The sequence below is a fragment of the Lindgomyces ingoldianus genome (genome assembly GCF_010093535.1).
Source record: "Lindgomyces ingoldianus strain ATCC 200398 unplaced genomic scaffold BDR25scaffold_14, whole genome shotgun sequence".
Classification (NCBI taxonomy): domain Eukaryota; kingdom Fungi; phylum Ascomycota; class Dothideomycetes; order Pleosporales; family Lindgomycetaceae; genus Lindgomyces; species Lindgomyces ingoldianus.
The window spans coordinates 320,593-345,727 of NW_022985175.1; the positions used below are offsets into that span (position 1 = coordinate 320,593).

At 46.1% G+C, this 25,135-nt stretch overlaps 10 protein-coding genes across 10 annotated transcripts; 4 read left to right on the forward strand and 6 right to left on the reverse strand.

The window, feature by feature from the left end:
- Positions 1-4,853: 4,853 nt before the first annotated feature.
- BDR25DRAFT_223351 (uncharacterized protein) lies at positions 4,854-5,464 on the forward strand (the record flags this gene model as incomplete). Its single annotated transcript, XM_033685099.1, has 2 exons — positions 4,854-4,938; positions 5,007-5,464. Coding segments are annotated over 2 exons (543 nt in total), but the record flags the coding sequence as incomplete, so codon positions are not given.
- Positions 5,436-6,933, reverse strand: BDR25DRAFT_333905 (amidase). Its single transcript, XM_033692886.1, has 2 exons — positions 6,611-6,933; positions 5,436-6,552 (listed from the first exon to the last, which is right to left on the reverse strand). The coding sequence occupies exons 1-2, from the start codon at positions 6,885-6,887 to the stop codon at positions 5,549-5,551; spliced, it is 1,281 nt and encodes a 426-aa protein (XP_033548081.1). The 5' UTR covers positions 6,888-6,933; the 3' UTR covers positions 5,436-5,548.
- Positions 6,934-7,117: 184 nt separating this feature from the next.
- BDR25DRAFT_24924 (D-hydantoinase) lies at positions 7,118-9,365 on the forward strand. Its single transcript, XM_033686001.1, has 3 exons — positions 7,118-7,431; positions 7,486-9,203; positions 9,287-9,365. Exons 1-2 carry the CDS (start codon positions 7,429-7,431, stop codon positions 8,968-8,970), a joined length of 1,488 nt encoding a protein of 495 aa, XP_033548082.1. The 5' UTR covers positions 7,118-7,428; the 3' UTR covers positions 8,971-9,203; positions 9,287-9,365.
- Positions 9,366-9,593: 228 nt separating this feature from the next.
- BDR25DRAFT_354498 (uncharacterized protein) lies at positions 9,594-11,061 on the reverse strand (the record flags this gene model as incomplete). The annotated part of the gene is made up of 10 exons (XM_033695327.1): positions 9,594-9,815; positions 9,875-9,989; positions 10,017-10,111; positions 10,154-10,213; positions 10,243-10,281; positions 10,316-10,528; positions 10,559-10,780; positions 10,892-10,909; positions 10,939-11,012; positions 11,055-11,061. 10 exons carry the CDS (start codon positions 11,059-11,061, stop codon positions 9,594-9,596), a joined length of 1,065 nt encoding a protein of 354 aa, XP_033548083.1.
- A 1,608-nt stretch (positions 11,062-12,669) lies between these two features.
- Positions 12,670-14,059, forward strand: BDR25DRAFT_333907 (uncharacterized protein). The gene is made up of 2 exons (XM_033692887.1): positions 12,670-12,968; positions 13,026-14,059. The coding sequence occupies exons 1-2, from the start codon at positions 12,808-12,810 to the stop codon at positions 13,771-13,773; spliced, it is 909 nt and encodes a 302-aa protein (XP_033548084.1). The 5' UTR covers positions 12,670-12,807; the 3' UTR covers positions 13,774-14,059.
- A 457-nt stretch (positions 14,060-14,516) lies between these two features.
- BDR25DRAFT_303314 (uncharacterized protein) lies at positions 14,517-15,218 on the forward strand. Its single transcript, XM_033689983.1, has one exon. It carries the CDS (start codon positions 14,530-14,532, stop codon positions 15,202-15,204), a length of 675 nt encoding a protein of 224 aa, XP_033548085.1. The 5' UTR covers positions 14,517-14,529; the 3' UTR covers positions 15,205-15,218.
- A 273-nt stretch (positions 15,219-15,491) lies between these two features.
- Positions 15,492-17,030, reverse strand: BDR25DRAFT_172129 (uncharacterized protein; the record flags this gene model as incomplete). The annotated part of the gene is made up of 1 exon (XM_033684141.1): positions 15,492-17,030. A coding segment is annotated over one exon (1,539 nt), but the record flags the coding sequence as incomplete, so codon positions are not given.
- Positions 17,031-17,321: 291 nt separating this feature from the next.
- BDR25DRAFT_303315 (GTPase-activating protein-like protein gyp7) lies at positions 17,322-20,370 on the reverse strand. Its single transcript, XM_033689984.1, has 4 exons — positions 18,800-20,370; positions 18,461-18,723; positions 17,990-18,308; positions 17,322-17,890 (listed from the first exon to the last, which is right to left on the reverse strand). Exons 1-4 carry the CDS (start codon positions 20,328-20,330, stop codon positions 17,547-17,549), a joined length of 2,457 nt encoding a protein of 818 aa, XP_033548087.1. The 5' UTR covers positions 20,331-20,370; the 3' UTR covers positions 17,322-17,546.
- A 237-nt stretch (positions 20,371-20,607) lies between these two features.
- On the reverse strand, positions 20,608-21,718 carry BDR25DRAFT_303316 (uncharacterized protein). The gene has a single exon (XM_033689985.1). It carries the CDS (start codon positions 21,590-21,592, stop codon positions 20,675-20,677), a length of 918 nt encoding a protein of 305 aa, XP_033548088.1. The 5' UTR covers positions 21,593-21,718; the 3' UTR covers positions 20,608-20,674.
- Positions 21,719-22,402: 684 nt separating this feature from the next.
- On the reverse strand, positions 22,403-25,106 carry BDR25DRAFT_354502 (uncharacterized protein; the record flags this gene model as incomplete). The annotated part of the gene is made up of 20 exons (XM_033695328.1): positions 22,403-22,469; positions 22,519-22,589; positions 22,635-22,686; positions 22,760-22,827; positions 22,868-22,921; positions 22,960-23,031; positions 23,080-23,118; positions 23,180-23,275; positions 23,360-23,446; positions 23,515-23,549; positions 23,606-23,617; positions 23,712-23,872; positions 23,909-23,980; positions 24,007-24,022; positions 24,061-24,112; positions 24,202-24,376; positions 24,449-24,699; positions 24,761-24,958; positions 25,005-25,045; positions 25,088-25,106. 20 exons carry the CDS (start codon positions 25,104-25,106, stop codon positions 22,403-22,405), a joined length of 1,638 nt encoding a protein of 545 aa, XP_033548089.1.
- Positions 25,107-25,135: the final 29 nt, after the last annotated feature.

The following is a 25,135-nucleotide window of genomic DNA, read 5'->3' on the forward strand; positions in this document are numbered from 1 at the left end:
TAAGTTAATTTTTATTTTTTCTTTATTAATTATAAATCTTAAGTATTCTATTTTAGTAACATAGAACTTATATTTAGAGAGCTATAAGTAAAGTCTGTACTTTCTAAGCTGTTCTAAAACTTTTTATACCTTCTGTACATAGTCTTCTAGGGTGTCTTTTAAATAGATAAGGATGTTATCTAAGTATACTAGAGTAAAGACATCTAAATAAGGGTTAAGAGCAGTATTAATAATTTGCTAAAAGGTTGCTAGAGTGTTTATTAAGCTAAAAAGCATTACTAATAATTTATAAAGCCTTTATAAAGTTTTAAACACTATAAGCTACTTATCTTTTTTTTATATTCTTATTTTATTAAATTTATTTTATACATTAAACTTTGTAAAGTACTAGGTTTTTTTTAGTTAGTTTATAATGTTCTATATAATTAGTAGAGAAAACTAGTCTTAGATTATGTTATTATTTAAAGTCTTATAGTTCTAATAAACTTGTATTTTTTTTTTTCTTTTTTGCAAAGACTACTGCTAAGGCTATAAGACTATAACTTTTTTAGATATAGCTTTATGCTAACATCTTATTAACATACTCTTATAAGGCCTCTTTCTGTGCCCTAGTTAAAGGGCAGAGCTTATGCGTCTTTAAGTTATAATCTTTTATTAGGTTAATAGCATAGTTTTAAGGCTAGTGTAGTAGTAGTTTTCTAGAGTCTTCTAGTGTTTTAAACATGTCCTTGTAGTCTTTATATTTAAGCAGAATTTAACTTTCTTTTTAAACTTGTATAACACTAATCTATTCTATGTTATTATCTGCCTTAATTTTTTTATAAGAGACTTTTTTAAGTTTTTTTTTTATTATTTTTATTACTTAAGCTTTTAGCTCTTAGTAAGGGAATTTCTAAAGCTTCTTTTTCTTAAAGTAGTAACTGCTACTCTGCTTAGCTTATTTATAAACTAGGCATCTATTATTATAGCATGCTAACTAGGTTATGTGTGCATAGTTGTTAGAGGTTTTTATAGTTATAGTTCTCTAATTAATTACAGGATTGTAAGTTCTAAGCTAGTTATAGCCTAAGATTACATTATATTTACCTTTTAGTTTAAGTATGTTTATAAATCTCTAATTTTTTATGTTAGAAGTTTTAAAGTTTTTTTTATAAGTTTCTAGGTTAATCTATTCTTTACTATACTTAATTAATAATGTATTAGTAAGGGTTACCTTAAATAAGTTTTTTTTTATGTAAAATAGTATACCTTACTTATCTACCTAATTTTTATTTATAGCAGTAAAGGTGTATCTGCTATCTATAAGGGCTAATTTAGGCTATTCTTTATACATAAAAGTGGTTGTTAGGCTATGTCCTGCCCCTTACTCTACTATAATTACTGTAGATATGTTATGTTTAACTTTTTTATTAGAAAGAGAATAGGAGTTAATGTCTTATAAGTTATTATTAAATTTATTTTTTTTTTTTTTATAAGTTTAATGTTCTTAATTATAGTAGTTAGCTACTTTACATTTATAATCTTTAACTAGATAATGTAACATTAAGTAGTCTTTTTTTCTTACTACTTTTTACTAAAAGTAGTAGAACCTGCAGTTTTTTTATTTATTACACTTTATTTATAGTTCTTGCTTATAAGGGGGAGCTGTCTAACAAGTGTAATAATTTGTAGTTTTGTAGGCTAAGGCTGTTCCTTGCTATAGGCAACTGTTGTGGTTCTTTTTCTATGTAGGCTACTATCCTGCTTAATGTTTGTTATCCTAGTGCTTAACACAATATTGTTGTGTACACTAATACTAGGGGTACAGACAATTGTTAGGTCTATGTAATGTGTTAAGGGGACTCTTCTAAGTCTACTAAGGATATTCTTTTGTTTGTACTAGCTGTACAGGGTGCTCCTTCTACTAGCACTTGTTTGTGCTATAGGTGCTGCTTCTGCAGAGGACACATTGTCTATAATTTTGTTGTACTGTAAGAGCTTTTCTAGAGATTGCTAGGCTAAGGAGCAGTGTCTTAGGTTTCTTAGGTGCTAGTTATAGTACTTTAAACTTAGCAGGTTTACCTAACTACTTTAGCTTTTAATCTTTAATCTTAGTAAAAAATTACTATTATTTTTTTTTATTTATAATGTTATATTTAACTTTAGCTATCCTTTATATAATGTTAAATATTAAGTAGTTGTTGCTAATGTTTATTTAGTAAAGCAAGACTATATAGTTACTTAGGTAGTTATGTAGTAGCCTACACTTCTAGCACCTGCATCCCTAAAACTGTTAGAAAAGCTCTCTTGCTAAAGTACTAGAAGTCTAGTTTTAAAAAGGAAACTATTTTTCTTTTTTCTAAATATTTATAATATATTCTTAGATCTAAGTCTCTTTTTTATATCTTTTAAAAATTATAAGGTTCTGTAACACTATATTAAAGCTACTAAAGTTTTAAATAACTACTTTTTAATACACTTTAGGGCAGTTATTTAAAGAGTAGTTTTTTTTATATTACTAGTAAAGTTTATTATCTAGTCTTTCTTATATTTCCTTATCTGTAAGGCTATATTTAGCAGTAATAGCTTTTATTATTATAGTAGTATTTTTATTCTCCCCTTTCTAGAAGTTTAGGTAGTTTTAGTAGAAGTGTTCTACTTTTTTATAGTTTAAGTAGGCTTTATTTTTTAGCTATTTTTATTATTCCTTTGTTAAAGGCAGCTTATTATGTCCTAGAACTTAGCTTTTTTTAAAGAGGGGGCTTTATATATACTTTACATAACTAAAGTCTATTAGCTTTTTATTATATTATAAAAGCTTTTTTTTTTTAAGGATAAATTCTAGCTTTTAAAAAGTTCTTTTTAATTTCTTTTCTTTTTTATGTTTTTTATAGTAGTTATTATAAGTTATTACTTTTTTAATATAGTCTTTAAAAGTAGTTAGTTAGTCTATGTGTATAAACTTATCTTTTACTTTGTTATTTAGTCTGTTATAAAACATATAGCATAAGGCTTTCTAGTTGTTCTATCCACAAATAGCCATTTGTTCCCTAAAATGTGCTGCATAGTTCTAGACTAGTCTGCTGCCTTGTCTTATATTATCTAGTTTGTTAGCTGTAATTCTTTTTTTATCTAGGGTTTTATAAATAGCTAATAAGGCTACTTTAAAGTTTTTAACACTGCTAAATATTTCTTTAGTTTTAAAGTTAAGTAGTGCGCTATTAGCTCTAAAGTCTATCTAATTATTAGCATAGAGTTAGAACTAGATTATAAGGGGGCCTTCTAAGTGTAATCCTATCTAGAAGATTATTTCTACATTAGTTTAAAATGCTTCTTTATTATATTGCATATAAAGGTAGCATTTAGTAAAGAATAGTTAGAGGTCTTTTAATAATTCTTTAAAAAGCTTTAGAGGGGCTAGTCTTAAAGCCTTTTTAGCTGTAACACTTACTTTATTTATTAAGATATTTTAAACTTTAGCTAGTTTTACTTATAGTTTATATATTTAATAAGCTTAAGTAGTTACTTTATAAAAGTTAACTAAAAGCTAGAAGTTTTATAAGCTTATAGTTTTTTAGTAAAAGTTAGCTATCTTTTACTTAAGTTTTAGTAAGTTGCTAACTTTATTACTAATTTACTAAAGTTCTTTAATGTTGTCCTAGATAGAGTTAATCTATTTTACTAAAACAGCTTTGCTTTAGGTAGGAACTTTTATAAATTTTAATAGCATAGTGTAGGCTATGTTAGAATCTAAGTTATGTTAAAAGGTTACTATACTTTTTAAAGGGGGTAGTGTTTAATGTTATAATCTTTACTTTATAAAGCACTTAGGTCTAGTAATATTCCTAAGTAGAAAGTAGAACAGATAATAAGAGGCTAATCTAGTAAGGTGTACAGTCCTACGTACAGGCTATTAGGCTAATAGAGGGAGGGAGAGTGACTAGATTGTAGTTTGCCCTATGTGCAGCAGTAGAGAGGCTAGGGTTAAATAGTCCTGTTAGACAGAGTTAGAGGTATATATAGTGTAAGATATATAAATAGTATTACAGCTTTTTAGAAAGCTAAATGCTACTTAGTCTATATAAAGAATAAACTAAATATTAAACACACCTTTTAAAGGTTATTTAATATAAAAACTTATATACATGTGTTAGGGATGCTAAGGGGAGTTAGTAGAGTTTATAAAAGTTTACTAAGAAAAGCTTCTTAAGCTTTCTTAAACTCCTAGTAACACGCAGTCTACCTTCCTATTAGACAGAGCATTCTTCCATAATCTTAGGAAGCCGTGCTGCCTCCGTGTCCTCCGGCTGGTCCGTAAGCGAGCCCTGCTCCAATTCAGCTAGATTGTTGAGCACTGCTGGTGGGGTTACGCTGGTCCAACCGTAGATCGTAACAAAGTAGTAGCAGCAGTAAGGTTAACTTTACTACCCTATCCTCTATAAAATTACCCTTAATTTCTTATTAATCCTAGCAACCTTGTGTAAGTGCGAGCAGTGCTTTTTACAGGCTAAGAAGACTATTACAATAAGGAGGAATTAACTATTAGTGTTAACAATAGAGGCTCTTTAACTGCAGAAGAATTAGTTACGTAACAACGCTGTTACTAGTAAGCTAACTAAGCTTACAGAGTACATTAAAATAGTAAGATTAACAACAGTAGATCTTATAAGGGGTATTACAACTTCCTAATTAGGTATAGTCTTTAGCTTTAGCGCAATTACTTTATAATACTTTAATATACTTCAGTTACTGTATCCTAACTGTACACTGACGTTATATCCTCCGTACAGTTAGTTAGTAACAGCCTCCTCTTCCGTAACTGTACTATACAGCCTCCAAAAGGCTCCGTAACTAACGGTTGGACACACTGCTTACGAGCCTACAACATCACGCCAACCATGGACTCCAACCTCTTCCTCACAGCCGCCACCCGCTGGATCGGTGACGTAGTATTTGACGGTAAGTTCCTTCACCAGTTACCATAAAGTTCTCTCCATTCATCCAGTCCTTCTAACCAATCTACACAGGTCCAAATCACGCCTTAGCCCAACACCTAACCAAACACACCGACAAGAGAGTATACCGGTACATCTTTGACATTCGGAACCCATTTCCCGGCCAACCCTTCTACCAACTCGCACATCACTGGGTGGATGTATACTTTGTTTTCCGCACCTTTCAATTTCGATACCCCACCGAAGCATTGAAACAGATTTCTGACCAGCATGCACGATTGTGGGTGACGTTTGCAAATGGGAAGGCGCCTTGGAAGGAGTATCGGGTTACGGAAGGAAATAGCAGGGAGGTGGTCATGGTGGCAGATGAGAGAGACGGGTGGGTGGAGAGAAGTGTGGCTGAGAATGAGAGGCTAAATGAATGGAGTTGGAAGAGGTGTGAAAAGCTGTGGGAATCCTGGGGTGCGCAGAACGGGAGTTGGTTCCTACCGTTGAAGATAAAGCCATTGGAGGGAAGGAAGCTAGTGTGAGTGCGCAACACCAGAAGGTCATCATGGGAGTGTCAAAAGCTATGATGAGCCTCAACAGGATGCAACCAAGCTCGATTACCTATCCTAATAATCGCCCTTTCGCACCTTCTCATCATATCCCAAAACCGCCTGCAGCAAGATCTGCGCTCCCAGAGCACAGTGCTCCGGGCTAGTGTACTCGTTGGGATTATGCGAAATGCCGTCCTTAGAGGGCACAAAGATCATGCTTGTGGGGCAGACTCTCGACGTCCACGCACTATCATGGCCCGCTCTAGATTTCATATCCATGATCTGATTCTCGCTGACTTCCTTTAGGGCTGACGCTCGTACCGCTTCGATACATTGTGGATGAAATATGGACTTTGGAAGTCCCCATGTGCGCTTTATCTCGTATGAAGTGCCGTTGTTTTCTTCTTTGATTATGGTGTCGAAGGTTTTGAAAATAGTCGTGGCGAGTTGATCCACCATTTCATCTGTTGAGCACCGGATGTCCATGATAAAGTCTACTCTAGCAGGAATAGTGGCCTGACTGTATGTATCACAGGTAATGACGCCCACAGTCGCAACACCAAGCTCCGTCTTCCTTGCTGTATCCCGAACGGCGGTAATGAGGCGCGAAGTTGCTACTAGTGCATCCGAACGATCTAACATGGGCGTGGTTCCTGAGTGGCCTCCCGCACCTGTGACTTGCACCGCGTACCATTTCATGCCTTGCACTGAAGTCACAACACCCACTGTCTTGTTTGCGCGTTCTAGAAGTGGCCCTTGTTCGATGTGGAGCTCGAAATGGGATTCTAGTCCATTTTCCCGGTAGTCACATGGCGTTGATCCTAGGTATGCAATATCTTCTAGCGCTTGCTTCATGGATACGCCCTCCTTGTCTTGTATCCCCCAGCATGCTTCTAATGGTGTTGAGCTCTTAGTGCTCCATACACCAGACGCCATCATCGCGCCCGGAAACCTTGCGCCTTCTTCATTCGTCCAGTCTATCAGCGCGATGGGGCAGTATGTCTCGACCTGGTTCTCGTGGAGAGTGCAGAGGACTTCGAGGGCTGCATGGACGCCCAGGATGCCGTCGTACCTTCCTCCTGGATGCCCATTAGCTACACCCACTTCAAAGATGCGTAGAAGGACCCCTCGGCGTACCTGTAGGCTGCGTATCTAGATGACTTCCCATCGCAATCGGTTTCTTGTCTTTTGCCGTCCCTGGCCGGATTGCAAAGATATTGCCCATCTGATCTATTCTAACCTCACATCCCAGCGCTTTGCATTCTCCAATGAGCCAGTCTCGCACCTTTTTGTCCTCCTGAGTGAGAGTCAACCGACTCATCCCTGTTGACGGTGCCCCCAAAGCGCCCCATGATGTGCATGTGGATTTCAGCATGGAGTTGAGTCGTTCAGAATTGATTTTCAAAGCGGCCATGGTTGCTAAACACGGAATTGAGGCTCGGCGAAATCGGTCCGCGTGCAGAGCATGATGAGCATGATGAAGATGTAATGACAGACAGATATAACTCCTCGAACTGCCGAAATCCCGTCCGTGGAGTGACTGGGGCGGCCAACTCCGATAAGCTACTCTCTAGAGGTGGATCCTTGCCTGCACTCGGCGCGGGGGGCAAATGAGGGGCAGAGATAGGGGACCACACCTCAATATGCAAATCACCCATCTGACGATAGCTACGTTCTTGTAATGGCTTTAGAAATCTATTTGTCGGTTCGATCTATTATATACGGTTCACTGACCCTTAGTGTTGGCGTTCTGGGCTCGATTCACCGCTCCTGCGAAGTATACCCATGGCTACTGACTATGATCTCACCATCGTGAATGGAGTCGTTGTAACCGACACAGAGATTGGGAGTATGATGTTGCGGTTAAGGGCGAGAAGATTGCGAAGGTCGTTCCTAGGGGAGCATTGAAAGGTACAAAGGCTGCGAAGACGATTGATGCCGAGGGAGGCTATATTATGGTGATTGCCATCATCACTAGGGCCGCTAAAACAGAAGCTGACCACTTCACGTAGCCGGGAGGTGTAGATGCGCATGTACACCCTGATGAACCTCCTCTCTTCGGCAAAGGCTCGACTGCTGACAATTATGAGACCGGTATGTGCAGAATCCAACCCTCAAGAGTTTTACCTCAAGTCTTCTCAGGAAGTCGATCAGCGATATGCGGAGGGACAACTACAATGGTGACATTCGCTCCTCAGAAGAAGTCCGAAGACACCCTGCTCGACACCCTCCATGCGACTCATGCCAAAGCACATGACAATTGCTACATAGACTACTCGTTTCACTTGATCATCGGCAATCCCTCTCTAAACGCACTCTACGAATTCAAGACCCTGCGTGAAGAAGGAATCTCTTCGCTGAAGATATACATGACATATGAAGCGCTACAATTAAATGACAGACAGATTCTCGACGTATTATTGGAAGCCAGGAAGCAGAAGATTACAACAATGGTGCATGCGGAGAATGGCCAAGTAGTTGATTGGATTACTGCACAATTGGAGAAGAGAAAGATGTTCGCACCAAAATATCACTGCACAAGTCACCCACCCATGGCTGAAATTGAAGCTACATATCGTGCTATCAGTCTGAGCGAGTTCATCGATACTCCAATCCTAATCGTGCATGTTTCGACGCCAGCGGCCGCAGCCCACATCAAGCAGGCGCAGGACAAGGGCCTGCCGATATACGCAGAGACTTGTCCGCAATATCTATATCTAACAAAGAAGGACCTTGATCAACCGGGCTTTGAAGGGGCGAAGTGTGTGTGTAGTCCACCACCTCGAGAAAGTGAAGCAGATTGCGATGGCATCTGGGATGGCCTAGCGAACGATACTTTCACCATCCTTTCATCCGACCACTGCCCATTCCGGTACGATGACGACGTCAACGGAAAGAAGACCTCCATCAGCGAAGATTACCCCGTCGGTCACTTCAAATACATTCCGAACGGCTGCCCAGGCATCGAAACCCGTCTTGCGTTAACCCTCAGCGCTGAGCGCCTCGAAATAAAGAAATTCGTCCAAGTCACCTCTTCCAATCCAGCAAAGCTTTACGGGCTCTGGCCGCGGAAGGGAGGGCTCGTTGAAGGTGAAAGCGACGCAGATATCAACATCTGGTATCCACCGGGCAAGATGCAGGAATATTTTCTGAACAATAAGATGCTGCACCGTGAGGTAGATTACACACCGTACGAAGGGAGGAAGATGAAGCAATGGCCAAGATATACGATTCTCAGAGGGCAGGCGGTGTGGGATAAAGAGAATGGAGGATTGTTGGGGAAGAAAGGCTATGGAAAGTTCATCAAGCGGGACGCGAGTTCGTTGGCGGGCCGAGGAATCCGGGAGAATGGGACATACTGTTGTGAAGGCGATGTTTACGGTAATGAAGTGGAATCGTCCTTGACAGTTGCTCGTGAACTAGAGTTCATCACCGAGAGTGATGCGTGTCCGAAACGGGCTAGTTCCCTCGTACCCAAAGTCATTCGAGCTTGTTGAGCTATCCAAGCATCATCACTTCCACATCGCTTTGGCAACATCCGAGTGCGGCCAAATACACTCCCATATTCCAAGTAGCGAACACGACGTCCTAGGCCCTTGTACCAGTATATTTCCCATAGTCTACGATGATCCTTCTTTGGCCCCTCACAAAGCGCGTCTTGTTTACTTAGCACGCCTCTGTTTCTTTGAGCCTCACAGAAAGTCGGTGGGCAACCCGACAGGCATTATTCGTAAGCAGCCCCTAGAGCTATAGTGCGCTGGACATGTCATATTTGAGCTAGTATTTGGCGCAGAATGTTCCTAACGTTCCTAGCACCTTACTCTGCATTAAGCCTTCCATCAACTTCCGTAGTCTTGCAACGAATCCAATCCCGCAGCAGCACATCGTTCACGTTCCGCTATCTCCCGCCCTGCTCGATTTCTGTGGTTGAGACATGAATAGGTCCGCCACCAAGCAGCAATCCCCCATAGCCCACCGCAACCAACCTATGTTCTAATAGTCCTTGCAATTGCATAATGTCGCCTGCTGATGCTCATAAAAGCTTTAGCATCATTCTCTTTTTAAAATTTCTACTGCTTTGTAATCTCTTCTCTAGTTTCTTTATTGCACTTAGTCACACCTACCCAATTGCCTTCTTCCCATCCGCGGGGTAGAGCACTTGTCCAGTCGCGATTTGAATCCGAAGCCGCACATTATTACTAAGGGAAATGGCATGCTTGTTCCTACCACAATACAGTACAAGGGCTTTACCTACTTTCAATGGGTCTACCATAGAGATGAGTTCCAACCCCTCGTTCAAGCAGAGCCTCTCAGTCCTCCCTATTATACCTTCCAACGCCAGCTATCACCAACAATTCCATGAGGTATTCACACATACGTAACGCCTAACATTACGCCGACCGAAGCTATGCGGATTCGTACAATGCCATACCAAATCTCTCCATCTTTTTCATTCCCACAAAGGAAATCTTCTGAGCCGCACAAGAAAGCGACGAGCTTTCGAAGGAATAATTTCCTACTGCCTTCAATCTGTTCTCATCACGTCATCAGGATCGGGTCGTAAATATCGAGAAGTTTGGGAAACGAGCTGTGAGCGATCCGATCTTTGAGTGGGACCTCGTCTAGCGGGGCTGGATCCTGTTCAAGATTTAGCCCCTTAGATCGAACGCACAAGCTCACAGAAACTGGACCGTATTTGCGTAATACGATGGGAGGCTTTTCATACCGGCTGAGGAGGGCCTATCTCTTCGTCCTTCTGTTCCTTCTACCTCTTTGAACGCATGGCCAAAATTGGAAAAGGCTGACCACTAGAGCGCCAGCAGGGAGTAGTGTATCCAGGACAAACTTTGATGTAGTGAAGAGCCGGGAATCGTTGGAGTTGCGAACTTGAATCGAAATAGTTATTGGCATCATCGTCGCTACTGTAATTGTTTCCGGGTCCACGGTTAGCAAATTGGTCCCATTAAGGCCGAACCAAAACGTGCGGGTTGAGTTGAGCAACACTGAAAATGTAGTACATAACCCCGTGGTTTGATCCAAAGCCTTGACAGAGGTCTACGATTTCCATCCCAAGCCCATTTCTACGAAGACGAAGTTGCCCAAAGGCCCCGAGGGGCTTTTTGAAACCCACGCTAACAGATATTCGTTCTCTACCTCGCCGGATGCGGTAAATATGTATGTTTCGATGGCTTTTGTATCGTCTAGGCTCTCAATTAGTACTAGAGTTGATATGACGAGATACCCGACACAACAGCAGATTTTTAAATCAGTGGAGTATTGAGGAAAGTCCACGCTTCTCCTTGCCAGCTCATATCAATCCGAAGTACGAAGAGAGAAGTGGCCAGAGTGCACGCATTAATCCTTCAAGAACTTCATAGATTGCACAGCCCTCTTCAACTTACCAATGGCTTACATCACTGATATCAATAAGACACTCTGGATGGAACTACGTGATGTACTTTCACTTTTTCCAGGCAACTTCCAATAGGAGCGTCAAGCCACTTGCCGATACGATGCCGCACAGCCACATGCGCTTCAACTTAGTTCACGCGCACCTTCAAGCCTCATCTCTATTATTCACTGTACATCTTGCCAAGTCTTTTCTCTTATTGGTTTAAAAAAGAGCCGGATTAATGTCTAATTGGCCTATAAAACTTTCCACCACTTTTGCAAATATTCTAGATTTTTAAGGCAAATAAATATATTTTACTAGGTCTATTACTATATTCTAGGTGTTTTAATGCAATATTATAATGCCGTGTTCTGTTGTTGGTGGGCTAAAGTTTGCCCCTTTGTTACTGTTCACAGTTTTAAGGTGTCGCCAAGCCGGAATCGGTATGTCGGCGTCTGTCTTCCGAATGTCAAACCTGACTTTGCAACTGACCGACGCGGTGCTCCGTATGAACATTGTCGGCGGCACGGGAGATTTGTTCGTCTATATCGCTATTCTTCCTTTGTTATTGCTAAATTTTCCTCATCCAAGCTTCCGAAAAGGAAGGCTCATACCTGCTCGTCTTTCCATCACCATGCTCCCTTCACTGAATCGAATGCCAGACCAAGCATGGAAGCGATGGGCACTCACCCTTCCTCAGAGTTCTTGCAAATTTCTCATCAAGTCCTTGAAATCCCTTACCCTTAAACCCTACAAATACTGCACCAAAACCGTACTCCGCTGGGCAGGCAGAAAGAAGTACCCCATTATTGCATACACCAAGAACTCCAAAAAACGTTCCCCTCCAGTTCCTCTCCCTCGTCGCAGAAAGCGCGCTCTCAGTCTCTTATCCATACAACGGCCGTCTTTCTTTAGCAAACTAGTACCGGGCAACCAGCAAACCGCAGATCAGAAAGACTGCCTCCTGCTCACTCGACTCCCTGCTGAGATTAGAAACCAGGTCTGGAAAACGGCAATCGGAAATAACATCTTGCACATCATACCTAGCCTTGTGCCTAGTAAAACACGGCCGAATCGATATGCGCTCATTGATGCTGGCATTCCTTACCGCCTAGATTATGAGCCGTGCAGATGGGATGAAGAGTTCGATTACCCTCGACCAGGTCTTCACAATCAGCATCTTGCTTGCGCGATTTGGATTAACCCGAACGGAGAGTTGTATTTTTCTGCGCCACGGGCGATGATGAATGGGGACGGGGATCTAGAGGCCAGGTTCTTGAGGTGGTGGCGTCGGAAAAATCGGATTTTGGCGCTCTTGAAGACGTGTCGGCAGGTGTGAGTACCCTCATTTCAGTTTGAGCTCCTTAGCTAGAATTAGGGTGGGAAGAGAAATGCACATATCACGTGATGATACAGACTAATGCCACTACACAGATACTCAGAAGCGGTGCACTTACTGTACAGCGCCAATTCATTCGACTTCTGCTCTCTAGAAACATTAAGACAATTCCCCACAACCATCCTTCCGCATCGTATGAACAGCATTCGCAACGTAATTCTCCGCTACCAATTCACTTCTTGCCAAGCAGGCTTGCGAGCTGAAGAGAAAGCTAAGTGGCGAAAGGCGTGTCGCGTTCTTAAAGCGATGGAAGGATTGCAACGGCTTGCTATAGATCTTGAGGACCGGCGAACCGGTGGCACGACTGAACCAGGGGAGATTTTGACTTGGCTAGTTGATGTCAGGGTTGATGGGGAGTTTGTGGTTAGGGTTGGGTGGGGCAAAGATGGGTGGGAGAGGGGAATGGCTGGAAAGCTGCCTTTCACGGTCATTAGGAACGGCGCCCTGATGCACTGAGAGAATGTAGTATTGATGTTTCGTAAGGGACGTCTGCACTCCATAGAGACATGAAAGGGACAAAGGGAAGGCAATGTCAGGAGCGTGATGCTATTGGTGGTTGGACAGGACATGGAGAAGGCTGGGAGGTATGTCTTGGCGCAGTCGATCTCGCACAATCTCGCACGTCAGGTCGAACGGATCAATTCATTCTTGGGGGGTGCAGCATCGTCCGCTCTCACAATGTGTGCCTATGCCGCGACTAAGAGGTCAGAATACCTTCCATCTGTGCTCAATTGCGCTCATACTCACGAGTTTGTGTCCAGGGTCCATCGCAACGAGCTCGAATCCCCGGCATCGTCCCCGGGCTCCTCCCCTGACCCCACCCTCACCGCGCTTCTGCGCTCACGCGCCTGTCAAGAATACGTATTCAAGCCAGTTCAGTCCGATACCAGCGAAGGCGAAGCTGCAGCTGGGGGTGAGGACGATGAGACGGAGCTCCGACTATTTGCTGCACCGGCTTCATTTGCTCCTCAGTCCCACAAAATCCGACTCTCATCGCCGGACGCCGCGACCGGAGAGCCGGTGTTTATCGTGAAACGACCCAGAAGCTATTATTTCACAGAGCATGTCGACAGTGAGAGGCTCTCCAAGCTGCAGGCCGCCGCCATAGACAGCGAGACAGTCATCAAAATGTCAGGCGAACCGTGGCCGGCATGCGCTCTGCCCTGGAAGGTTCAAACTATCTCACCCTCTGGGCTGAAGAAAGGGGTTCTGGTCGGACAGCCTAGAAGCCTATTTACTGTGGAGGAAAAGGTACCCAAGAGGAGGCGGAAAGGGAAGAAGGGCAGGATTGCGCTCAGGAAGATGTTGCAGGCGGCAAGAACCAAGCAGAGCGAGCGGGAGGAATTGGCGAAAGAAAAGGAGGAGGCGGAAAGGGAAAAGAGAACTAGGAGGAACCGAGAGAAGAAAGTCAAGAGGAAGGCCAGGGAGAAGGCGAAGAAGTCAGCAGAGAGTGAGGCCAAGACAGCCGAGCAAGACATAGGAGCTGTGGGCAATGATTCTTCAACTTGACATTTCATCTTCTTTCCCCAGGAATACCAACGCGTGGACTGGACCATGTGTCCTGATCATGTTCGGTCTTGGTGATCTCTCTGAGCGCTCCGTCTCTACCTTCACCATTTTGTGCTTCAGATGGGCTCGCTTTCACTCCAAACGCACCGTTGCCTCGGCCTACATATACTCTTCTCCACCGGAGCACATCCGACTTTCTAATCACCTTCGCTGCCACCGAAACAAACCCAGACAACCACTCAGCTCATCGCGCAGTACCGAGCGACTAGTTTCGCCCATCCGAAACAATGGCATCGCACGACGATTCAAAGCTCGATCCACTCGACCAAGAGTTATATGATCTAGTAGATCCGGGCGCTCATGAAGGCCCAGATGATGGCCCAGATGATGGCAGCGACGAGATGGCCATTGATCCTACCCTGGAAGATCCACCAGAAGACAACATTCTCCAGCCAGCTTCTCTGACGGCGGAGGGCGCAATTGGACGGGACTTGATAGACGTCGACAATACTTCGGGTAAGCACAGCACCGCCAAATATATTCCAACAGACCGACGTCAATGACCGTTCCTCGTCTGGTACTAACTTTTTTGTAGATACCAGTGACCATACCGCGGAGCCGCAGTCTAAAATACCTGACATTAGGGCCGATCCTGACACCGTTCCCGACAGCTTCACTGCCCGCATGCATAAAATTCCCAACTTGCGCGCCCAATTCCTCGCCTACTACAACGGTTATTCGTACGCAGATGAGCCCATGGAATCGCATCTCGAACGCGCCAAGCGCCTCGCTCACGCCTTGCTCAAGCACTACTACCCTTCTTGTCAGGGCTTCTCCGTCGAACCAACTTCACTCGATGACATGGCTAGGCATGGGTGGACCATAGAGGAAAAGCAGGTTGAGTACCTCGTTGCACGTGGGAATAAGAAGAAGAAGAAGAAGCTCCATACTGTGAAGGCTGAGCCCACCTATCACACTATTCCCAAAGACCATATCGCTGGTTTTGTCGTCAAGAAGCAATATGTAGTTGACCAGGGTTACGGAACTGAAGCCAACGTCAATATCCCCCACACCTATCTTGCGATAATGGTAGATGACCTCACCAAGATGGGGCGCTGGCAGTCGATGCGACAGGCAGATGTTCACCGCGGTGATATCTTGACATATTCACTCGGCGTGCAAGCCAAGGTACAGAGAGGGCCAGGGATTCTAATCGTCGGCAATTATATTGAGTTTTATCAATACAACAATGCTGGACCACGGTCATTGTTCATGTCGCCGTATGCAAAGGAGCACTGGTCCCTTCCAATGGATGAATCGAACATCATCCTTGTCAACCAGATGTTCGAAGCAGTGGCGATGACGGATATCGCGTATCAAGATGGTATGGTTGGTGAGGGAGTACGCAAGGAACCCAGCACTCTCTTGTGACAGATGGCTTGAGAGTATTTTCTAGCTCGAGAAACTTAGCAAGCAATTGGGATGTTGGAAGTCATTTTCATCCCGTGGCGGAATTAGCCTTAAGAGATTCATAGGGCAATCTGGCAAAACAATCACGAATCCTGCTTAATCAAGCTTAAGGCTTAACTATTGATATTGAGTGACTATTCCGTATCACGACCCATGGTTTGTATATCTGTACCCTGGAAAAAATCAAACTGCTCCCTCCCTCTCCATCTCATCTTCCCCTAGTTTCCCCTCACAACCACATATCTGGCCCATTGACCCCCCCTCAGCTTCTCCCCCACATATCTGACCTTCTCCTCCATACCCTTGGGCAGCCTGCCCTTGCAGCCGTCCAGGGCCCAGAGACAGGCCGTCTTCATCTCCACCCAGGCCTCTTTCACTTCCTTCTCTACCTTGACCTGTTTCAATGTCCCATGTCCGTCGCTAATGCAGTTTGTCACTACATTAAGAGAGGCAACCGTCCTGGCCCTAGCTTTCTCTACGTCGTCAGAGGCCAGTGGCAGGAGGAAGCGAAACGGGGAGGACGACGAGATCCGCATCTCCATGCGGTTGAATTCGAATTCGATAGGTGCGGCAAGGTGAGATCCACAGCTATTTGACGCAGGGCCAATAGCTAGACGTGAGAGGGCTGGAATACGGTTGGATAGTGGTTGGATGGGGGCGTCGGCCTGACTCACAGCGTCATGGATCGACATGTCTGCGCCGGCTGAGCGACATAGTTGGGTGGTGTAGCTAGACGCGTTGATGCAGGTTTTGGCGTATGGTTTCGCGTGCTTGGGCGTCAAATGTGCGTAGACCATTTCTACGACTTCCTGACCAGACTTCTTGTCGCAGGCGCCTCGGAGTCGGAAACAGAATGTGACGAGGGCGTCCATGGTGGCGTGCAGATGCGGAGTCCAGACACGACTGGGTGCGAAAAGGATGCCGTTGTATCCCCAGTACGAGACATAGGTGTTGAGATTGTAGTTTAGGAGCTGCGACTCTGTGTCGGTGAAGGTCGCGGTGATCTTTAGCTTAGTTAGGTATGTGGTGAAGCGTGACAAGACTTGGAGACTGTTTTTGCGGCCAAGAGCAGTTGTTTGCAGCGCTCCGGTTGCAGCAACACTAGGGTCTTGCTTGAGCTTGAAGAAAGTGAAGACCGAGTGAACAGTGATACCGGCAAGTGCATTCCTCAACTCCGCGGTTGTGAAGTTAATGAAGTACAGCAGGAAGTGAAGAACTGGCCCGTTGTGCCAGACAATCTTCTTGCGATGCCCTTCATAAACCCCTAATTTAAGGATTCGGTCAATGACGACGTTAATTCGGTTTACAGCTTCCTGCGCTACTTTCGCGGTAGCTTTGTCGTCGTACTTGCCATCATTGTCAGGTGTCTTCGCGTTGTTGACACCTCGGACGACAGCGATGTTGGAGAAGACTTTCACTTTCCCATTTAAACGCTCTTGGCCTGGATCGCGCATGATATGCTTGACCATATCACACACACGGATGAAGTTGTCACGGTCTCCTGTGCTCTCCTCTGTAAGGACGACCATACCAGCGGGAACATAGTTGGCGGGGCCAGTCTTGTGGGGGACGTATGTCGTAATGGAGCGGATTTTGACGATGACGGTAGCTAGTTGGAGCAGATTGTCGGCGTCGGAATCGGTCTCCCAGACGTGGAGATAGTTGGTGTTGTTAATCACTTCTAGTGTTTTGGTAGAAAGCTTGTCGAACTCGGATTTGTGTTGCCCGGGGACGCCTTGAGCCGTTTTACGCAGACCTTCTAAGGTCTTGGACCAGGGGCTGTTGAAAGTTGACTGGGGAGGCATTACGAATCGAACGTGCATTTAGCGCGGTTGATACTACACGTTGAGATTAGCGAAGGTCTTTTTGGATTAATAAAACGCCTAGGCAAGTAGCTGCGACGTTAGTAGCGTGAAGAGGTTCGATGGTGACAGCAGTACTGACAAAGGGAATGACTAGAGGGTTAACCAGTCAGTCAGGTGATGCCGCGGACGACAGCGTGTTCGCCATAGAATGAAAGCCTAGTAACAGATGTGTACGCGGAACAACGTTTCAGCAATAAGTGACTTTTGCCGCACCCAAGCCATGCAGAAGACAAACTCAAGGGAGGTATTCACTCTCTCCTCTTCACATAATCCCCATTACAAACGTACACGTGTCGCTGTGTTTTCTATGGCGACCAAATTGAAGCAGAGATATACCTAAGCCATTTTCTCCAATCAAGAGTAATAGGGTTGAAACAACGAGAAACACAATTAAATATACATAACGTCCATAACACTGACCTACGCTATTCCAAGTGCTCACGTACCAACCCCACCGCCGTGCTTGACCACCTCCTCTTTCTCGAGCTTCTTGACCTTCCTACTGAGCAATGATCTCAGCTCCGGGCTAATTACCCTTGTCTCTTGCTCTCCTTCGACTTGTTTACCTTTATCTATGCCGGAAGCAGCGCCTTCCAGCCTAGATGAGGAAGGTAGCGGTGATGTCGGAGGTGACGTTAGCGATTTGCGCTGTCTAGCTTGGGGAGCAGCTGGGAAGTTATCATTCTTATCGATCATCTCTACAGTCTTCTGGAAGCGCCGGAATAATGACTCGGCACGAATAATAATATCGTGGAGGTCAATCGTTCCTGAGAGCTCATTCACTAAGTCGGTCGTTAGCACCGCATATTTGCAGGGGCAATGCTTGGCGAGTGCATGGTAGAGAATGTCACCATGTCTAAGGGGGATCTAGTCATGCATACCGTACTTCAGCACCTCATCAAAATGCTTCAGGTGATCCATAATCACATCCCGATGCTTCTCCAAGATAGCGAGTGCAAGGAAGATGTGGAAGTTGCTGCTAAGGAAGTCGGTCCACAGAGACTCCCAAAGTCTCAGGATATCAACCCATTGGAACTCTCGTTTGTACCAAACCAGGAGCATACGGAAAAAGAAAAAGAAGTTGGTGGAGTCAGCCGACTGCAAGTGGACGTAGAGTTTTGGGTCCATAAGCTGAACGAGATGATCGAGAGTGAGAAGTTGCTCCCGCATGCCAGATTGATCGCGAAGAAAGTTCCGCTCCTATATGTCTTGTCAGTATTCGACCACAAAACAACAGCATACCTAAGGAGCCATCAATCCGATTGCAGATGCAGAGAGCCATAGAACCAGGCGTAGAACTCGGCCGTTTCCTGGAGCTATGAGTTAGGGGTACTAGAATTCTACAAACTCACCATACGGTCCATAAAGCCAACAAATCCCCAGAAGGCTGCTGCATCGTCTTGCATGACAGCATAAATAGGGGCTAAGAGATCGCTCATGCCCTGTACGTAACCAAGATCCTTGTTGTACTCATTGTAGGTCAGAAGCATATCCTTCATCTGTTCGAGATGGACATTGGTTCCAACGCCGGCAAACGGGGAATCGGGGTCTGGGTGGGGCGTATCTTCACCCATGAAAATGGGAATGGTGCGGTCAGTTCGGTGCACATCCTTCTCTACAGCACGAACCCCATAGGATGGGGAAAGTCAGCCAGGTGGAATGTGCAGCTAGGGAGCCTTGGGGACACATACCTATTCTGTTCTTCTGCTCCTTCCACCATTCTTCTTGTTCAAGCGTTTGATGGCCTTCCAGCATCCTCTCCCACCAGGCTCCTTTGAGTCGGATGTACTCATCGCGCCGGCTGTTCATGTATGCATGGCGTTCGTCTTCTGAACTATCCCATTCATAGACGCCGAGAAGGAACATCCAAGCCTCCTTTCGTACGCCGTCGTCAGGGTGTAGTCCGCCATGGAATATCCTTTCTTTAACCTCGTCCGGTGTGATATGCAACCTACCCGTCCTATCGAAGAATCCTCTCCACTCCTTCAGCGTAACAGGCTTTCTCCGATCACTCATAGACATCTTAGCTACTTCCATATCTAGGATCTCGAACTCGCCAACATCGCTGTGCTCCATTGCAAGCACATCCTTGGCAGTCCATATCCTCTGGTTGCGCTCCCGTTCGCTCTGCTCGGCAATGCCCATGGCCCATCTTGCCAGATATATCCTAGCGCTGTCGAACTCCTCTTGCAACACCTGCACTTCTGGGTTCTTCATCAACCGTCGGACCTGGGGTGGAATTTTCGGGTTGTCGGCGACAGCCTGGGCCGTCCTTCGAGTGAATGTAGTGACTTGGCTGAGCTTCTCCAAGAAGTTCCATCTCGCCTCCTTCAATGCTTTGGTAACCGGGTCCATTCCACCATCTCTTTTGGCAGGGGCCTGGGAAGAGGAAGCTTCTCCCGGGCGGCCACCATCGGCACTTGTTCTTGGCGATTTCGAGGCGGGAGCATTCCGACCAAACGATCGCTTGTCCTCTTCAGAGGGGTCGATTAAGTAGATGCTCGTGTCGGCCCCGGAGCGCTCGACGGTGACATATCTCTTCAGCCATCGCAACACTTCGTCTCCACCCCAAAACATGCCACCGCCATCGCCAAACGGGTCGAAGCTTTCTCTGGCCAGTTTCTTCCGCTGCAGAATGGTAGACTGGCACTCACTATCGTGAAAGAACAAGGCCGGGAAACTATCCCCTGCCCGGGTATTGACCACCACACTGCCAAACCACCATCCTATACTAGGTGGCCGGACTAATAGGGAATAAATCTCACTGACGGGGACAGCGAATGCATATGTCCCGATTGCACTGCTATGTGTCGTAGTTGTGGGTGGCGGGGGAACGAGGTAAGACTGCTTTGGGGGGGAAGAGGAGTCGGACAGGTCGACCTTGACATAGGTGTCGTATGCGTCGCCCAAAGAAGATTCGGGAACCCAGGCAAGAAGCAACGACGAGGAGTGGACGCTTTTTGCAGAGGAAGACGAGGTGGGACGGGCATCGTTTAACGTGGGAGGGGCTTTTTGCTGCACCAGAGCAACAAACCCGGGGATGTTGTCCTTTGCGGAGGGCGTGGGATGCACGTAGACCTTGCTCTTAGTATACAACAGCTTCACGCCTCGTCCGCTGGCCGTGTGGCGGATCGTATTGTACTCCCCTTCCTCGTCGTCACTCAAGTCGTAGAAAGAAGCCGACGGCGATGGGGGGCTTGGCGGGAAAGTGGGCGAGCCCATGGCGGGGAAGCTGGGTGGGCAGAGGGAAGAAATAATCAAATACCTCCTATATATAAATTTCTGTGAATCAATATGGAATAAAGGGCGGTGTTGGTTGCGAGGGCATAGGGAGGACTAGTGAAGGTGTTGCACAGCTCTCGTGGTAGGGAGAGGCTCAGGCGCTGGTCATCCATCACACGTTCGCAGATGACGTTGGGATAGTGGCGGGGCTTGCAGTGCAGGGTGCGCGTCCTGCATCGCCTAGCCCTTTCAAGGTATCCGGGCCACAACAAAATAATTCAAACCAAAGCGTCATATTAAAGGTATACTCGTATATACCGTAATTGACAAGCCATGAACAAAGCCTACGACCGTGTGATGCGCGGCCCACTCGGCAGACCGACGCGACCTCCTCCACCAGGCCGTCGGTCTTGCCCACCACTTGCACCGTACCCGTTGCCCCCATACCCTCCCCCTCCGCCGCCGCCATATGGGTCGTCTCCGCCAGACCACGGCGCGTTCGCAGAGACGTTGTACGAGTTCTGCTGCCTTGCGCCCCCTCCTCCTGCAGAATATCCGCTGCTGCTGTCGTCGGGGTAGGGTGCCCTTCCTCCTCCCCCGCCAGGCCTGTCAAAAGGGCTTCGCATTCCCCCTGCGCCTGGAGTTGCTGCCGGACTTGCGTTCGTCGAGGACGCTGCCCCCTGTGCCGGACTCGTTGATCGTCCCGAGCCCCATAATCGAGCCTTCAGCCGCTCCTGAGCACTGGTTCCTGACCCGGAGCTTGGCGGCGGTGATGGGTCTGCGGGAGGGCGTCCGAAAGATGAGGCACTCTGATAACTGCCGGCGCGCTGGCTAGGAAGAGGCCTGCCTTGAATTTGGGGTTCTGGCGAGTATGTGTCGCCCATACCCGGCCGGCCCTGGAATCGCCCGCCTCCTCCACGACCCTGTGCTCGTCGTAGTGAAAGGGGTTCTTGTTGTTGCTGCGGTGGGGGTGCATCCCAGAGATCGCTCAAACCGCCGCCGCCACGACCCATTTGAGCCGGTCCCGGCTGTCGTCCGGAGGAGGACACAAACTGTGCGGGCGCGACCTGGGGGGCTTTTGGATCCGGGGGGAGCCATGGCGGGAATGGCCTGCCCTTCTCTGTATAGTACGCTCGTAGCACTCGCGAAATGTGGGTATCGTCTTCGGTATCGCCGTCTGCTTCGTCTGAGAGGAGCGTCCGCCGCAACGAGTTGTATCGTGACGTTGTGGTCGTGAGGAGGTTGTTTAGGTACGACGACATCCTGGCTGCGAGTGAAAGACTCCGGTAACGGTATAGTGCGTGGATTTGTGGGCTTTATAAACTTGCCGTGCCCTACGCAGAGCGTTGGGGAGAGGAATGCTGGCGAGGGGGATGGGGATGGGGATTGGGCGAGCATGCAAGTGGCAGTTGCAGAGCGCCAATTTCAAGCCGCGACAACGCCAAGCACAAGCGTCACCTCCACCCACGACACCCATCATCCCCCTACTCCACCATGGGCGACGACTTCACCCAAATTTCAGCCACCTTTCACTCTAAGAGCCCCGCCTCACAGAAGCAGCATAGTCCTCAAATACCTGTCCTGGCTCTTTTTGCATACTAGCTTCAGCAATGCCATATTCAGATGCTCTTTCTCAAAATATTCCTTCTTCGATCTCGTCACTTCCGCAACTTTCTGTCCTCCGTTGCAAACGCCGTTTCCGTTTCCTTCTCCGTTTACTGGATTGAGACTGGGCGAGGACGTTGCAGATCTATGAAACAAAGTGAAACACCACTGCTATGTCTTGACTCTCAACCTCAAGTTGCATGTCCACATCGATTTTCCCCTTGACGATAAGACCGAGTACTCTAATACAACTATATTTCACAGACATCTTTCAGGTTCCACAAGAACGATGTACCCACTGCTCAACTTAAATCCTTCCTGACCCCACACAACTCAGATAACCCCGAAGCCATTGAATGGGTTTCAACAGTTGTTCATCAGGTTTCAGAGGCAGTTCAGAGTGAATCCGCCACGGCCCTTCAATTAACTCACTCCAAATTTTTTTTTTTTTGGAACATGTCAAACTGTTAATGGCCATAAGGAGAGTAGTCGAATAGAAACCAACAAATGATAATCCCATAATCAGGCAGGCTTCTTGCGATGCCTCCATCCCATGTTCCTCCTAGACTTAAATTTTCTATACCTCCTCAAATAGGAATCGTAACATGCGAAGTCCGCAGCTTCACAGCATATATACAAGCTACATGGCTGATTCTATCACAATGCCCATTGCTATAATGAATTGTCGCTCTATCACACCGCAAATCGTCCGATAATACGAGCACGATTCAGAAAAAAAGAGGTCGGTCCTCTCAACGATTGCATCTCCCCCCCCCCCACGACAAATAACACATTCTATGGCCATCATTCTAGCTTTTCGCTACGGAATACTAAGATCTTCGGAATCCACCTGCTCGGCCACAACTTCACCGGACGGACTACCAACACCAGGCTAATTATAAAATTCGCCCAGAGTTGAGAATAGATTCCACTTTCAATGCTAGAACAAGTGCGTGCATTTTGTGAGAGTCAAGGTCTGGCGCTTCCTCATGGCGGGAATGCCTCTAGATAGCCTGGATGTCACGACCGATCTCATAGAGTTGGTAGATTTCCTGACCGATATATTGATAGCTGTGTCATTTCCAATTTCGATATCCTATCAGAAATTGAAGAGATTAAAATTATAGTGTTAGCAACGCCATACGATGATCCTGCCAACCAGTGACCCTGCCGATGGCGAATACTATGAAGAACCACATTCAGGCAATGCGTATACCGGATATTAACAGCAGCAGCAGGCCAACCCAGAACCCTATTCGAAGAACACAGACCGCATATGCGTATGCATAGGCCGGAGGCCATCTAGCAACTCCTTGAGATAGGGATAAGCCTGATACCTGCTAAAGGCAACAATTGTGCATAGTCAATGAGCGTTGTAGTTGAGCCTTTTTTTTATAGCAAACCAGGGACTAGTACGTGAACACCGTTGTGCATGTTTCAAGGTCAAGAGCTGACTTTGAATTACAGGCAAGAGTACAGCTGCTCGTGCCGGCGCAAAATGCTTTGCTGAGCTTGGGCACTTGAGAGGATCAATTATTCATATCTCTACTTAGAAAGTGCTGAACGCAAGTTCCCGTACCTCATTACCAAGTAAGCTAAAGGGGTGTGTAGTCGCTATGGAGGAGCTTGTAGCCATCCAGATTCAGCCCTTTTTAAGAGGTGAGGATGACCTCCGTTAGTCACTATCCAGAATGCTCATCACTTAGTCATAGCTGCGTGTATTCTTGACTACCTTATTTGCTTGATAGGGCAATATATTACTAAAGATTTCCGGACTTTCATGGACCATGAGAAAGGGACAGAGATATTCTTCAATCATGACCCCAGCATGCACAGCAAAATAGAAATATAGGTCAAGATTGAAGGCTGAGAGCGCCTTGATGACCCATACACGCGAGCTTTCATCCGTCGCACTACACGATAGAGGGCAAGACGGCCTTTGACAACGTCCGTACGCTTCGAAACGAGCTCACCAAAGTTTCTCACCGCTACTCTTTGTGTCTTCACAAGAACGGAAAATCATAGGTAGATCCAACGACTGGTTGCTAGAACGTTTAGACCTGCTAGGCACCGAGCCTGCCCATAAGCTTGAAAGGATTCCGGGTTGGAATAAACTCCAGGGCACAATCAGCCTTATAGCCGTCAAATATGAACTTAAAGTGATGATTAACGGAGCTCTACGTAGTTGTGGGCGAGAAATGATAGGAAAAGCATCTGTTTAGTTCCCCCTATTAGTTCCCCCTAAGTATTTCCTTGGCCATGGAACAGGCAAGAAGGTGGTTGCAAGGCTACATGGTAAAAGTTCAGCAAACATTAGACTCCTTTCTAGTGAGGATGTCATCACATCGGCTACAAACTTCATCAGGTCCATTCCTAGAGCTTTGAGGAGTAAACTAAAAAACTGTGCTTCAAGTGCAATAGGTAGAGGCTCAGATGTAGGCCTACACCCTCAGTCCTACTGACAAGAATCGCAAGAAAAAACAGGATAGGTATCGCTTTGCCATGGTCGACACGATGGTGTCTGGGATACAGAATACACTAGGTGAAGATCGCTGTGTGATTCTCCTCGAGTATACAAGATGAAGAATGTGTTCTCAAACACAAATCTAGGACCAGGTCGTCGCTCCCTGGAATCGTTCACTTTCGAAACCTCACTGTCGACGAGCTCAGGAAGATTCTGGACCTCAAGCTCCAGAAAGGGGTTGAACGGCATCTCCGAAGCAAGATTACCTGCAACCAAGTATCTAAGTTGTGAGCGAGATCGCTAGAACCATGGTAACGGTAGTATAGTCGACAGCTGCTTAAACAGAGCAAAGACTAGTCACCAAGCCCGCATGTCCCGCTTTCCTCCATCGAAACGTGGCCAAGTCGACATCATTTCCGAGCCCGTGGATTTCGATCTGGACTTCAACCCTACCAAGCACCCCCCAGAGGCATTTTAAAGATCTCCTCTCCGATTTTGCTGGTTGTGACGGAGTTTCCAACGCCTTCGAGCAATACGAGACAGTGTCCACGGAATACGTCTACGGGTTCAATCCTCAGGGCCAAACCAGACCCACCACCCTTCACCTTGGTATTCAAGGGCAAACTAGGAACGGGCAAAACAGCAGCTGGACAGAAAAGTGGCCAATTATTCTATGATCTCAGCTTACTCTCCTTGCCAGAACTCATCGAATGCTCTTAATCTTGTCATTTTCTAT

Excerpts from the sequence above, each read along its gene's own strand:
- BDR25DRAFT_333905 (XM_033692886.1), bottom strand. The coding sequence starts at position 6,887 with ATGGCCGCTTTGAAAATCAATTCTGAACGACTCAACTCCATGCTGAAA. Across the intron at positions 6,553-6,610 it reads TCTAGATACGCAGCCTACAG|GAGGAAGGTACGACGGCATC; the intron begins GTACGCCGAGGG and ends ATGGGCATCCAG.
- BDR25DRAFT_333907 (XM_033692887.1), top strand. The coding sequence starts at position 12,808 with ATGCTATTGGTGGTTGGACAGGACATGGAGAAGGCTGGGAGGTATGTC. Across the intron at positions 12,969-13,025 it reads GCCTATGCCGCGACTAAGAG|GGTCCATCGCAACGAGCTCG; the intron begins GTCAGAATACCT and ends GTTTGTGTCCAG.
- BDR25DRAFT_303316 (XM_033689985.1), bottom strand. The coding sequence starts at position 21,592 with ATGTCGTCGTACCTAAACAACCTCCTCACGACCACAACGTCACGATAC.
- BDR25DRAFT_303314 (XM_033689983.1), top strand. The coding sequence starts at position 14,530 with ATGGAATCGCATCTCGAACGCGCCAAGCGCCTCGCTCACGCCTTGCTC.
- BDR25DRAFT_303315 (XM_033689984.1), bottom strand. The coding sequence starts at position 20,330 with ATGGGCTCGCCCACTTTCCCGCCAAGCCCCCCATCGCCGTCGGCTTCT. Across the intron at positions 18,309-18,460 it reads TTGGCTTTATGGACCGTATG|GAGCGGAACTTTCTTCGCGA; the intron begins GTGAGTTTGTAG and ends CAAGACATATAG. Across the intron at positions 17,891-17,989 it reads TGATGAGGTGCTGAAGTACG|TGAATGAGCTCTCAGGAACG; the intron begins GTATGCATGACT and ends CGACCGACTTAG.